A 998-nucleotide genomic window follows, 5' to 3' on the forward strand; every position below is an offset into this window, starting at 1 on the left:
CTATCTGAAATTCCTGGTGCTCCCTGTCTTCTGCATAACTCTAAGGAGAGCATTTTTCACTTCTTTGTTCCTAAGACTATAAATGAGTGGATTCAGCATGGGGATAACAATACTATAAAAAACAGAGGCCACTTGGTCTTTGCCCAAGGAGTAAGACTTACTAGGCTTTAAGTAAGTGAAAATCATAGAAGCATAGAAGATGGTGACTCCCATGAGGTGGGAGGCACAGGTAGAGAAGGCTTTTCGCTTACCTGCTGCGGATTTGATCTTCAGGATAGCAGAGAGAATGGGCACATAGGACATAGAGACTATGATGAGAGATGCCACTAAGGTGGAGCCACCATGAATGAATAATATGATCTCAACATTATGTGTGTCAGTGCATGAAAGGGCTACAATTGGGAAAATGTCACAGAAAAAGTGGTGGATTACATTGGAATTACAAAAATGCAAGGTGTTTATGCCAAGCACAGTGTCAATAGAATCAACAAAACCAATCACGTAGGCTGCAGTGATGAGGGAGTAGCAGCGTTTAGTGGACATAATAACTGGGTATTGTAGAGGGTTGCAGATAGCTACATAGCGGTCATAGGCCATTGAAGAGAGAAGACAACATTCAGCCCCAGCCAAGAAGATAAAAAAATACAACTGGCTGAAGCAACCCCCATATGAAATACGTTTGTTGGAAGTCACTAAATTCTCTAAAGTTGTAGGGGTAACTACTGTTGAGTAACTGAGATCAATAAATGACAGGTGGGTGAGGAAAAAATACATGGGGGTGTGCAACTGGAGATCCAGGCGAATGATCAGTATCATCCCTGCATTCCCCAGCACAGTAACCAGGTATATCAGGAGAAAGAGATGAAAAAGGATCAGCCGGATCTCTTCAGAGTCTGTCAGTCCCTCAAGGATGAAGTCAGACACGTTGGTTTCATTCCTTCTCCCCATAATTTACAACTTCTCTAAACTGTAGGAGATCAAAGTTAATATTTAGCATC

General features: G+C 42.1%; 1 protein-coding gene across 1 annotated transcript; it reads right to left on the reverse strand.

The window, feature by feature from the left end:
* LOC102820767 (olfactory receptor 8H3-like) lies at positions 1 to 948 on the reverse strand. The gene has a single exon (XM_006877817.1). The coding sequence runs from the start codon at positions 946 to 948 to the stop codon at positions 1 to 3; it is 948 nt and encodes a 315-aa protein (XP_006877879.1).
* Positions 949 to 998: the final 50 nt, after the last annotated feature.

Source organism: Chrysochloris asiatica, unplaced genomic scaffold (genome assembly GCF_000296735.1).
Source record: "Chrysochloris asiatica unplaced genomic scaffold, ChrAsi1.0 scaffold00611, whole genome shotgun sequence".
NCBI lineage: Eukaryota > Metazoa > Chordata > Mammalia > Afrosoricida > Chrysochloridae > Chrysochloris > Chrysochloris asiatica.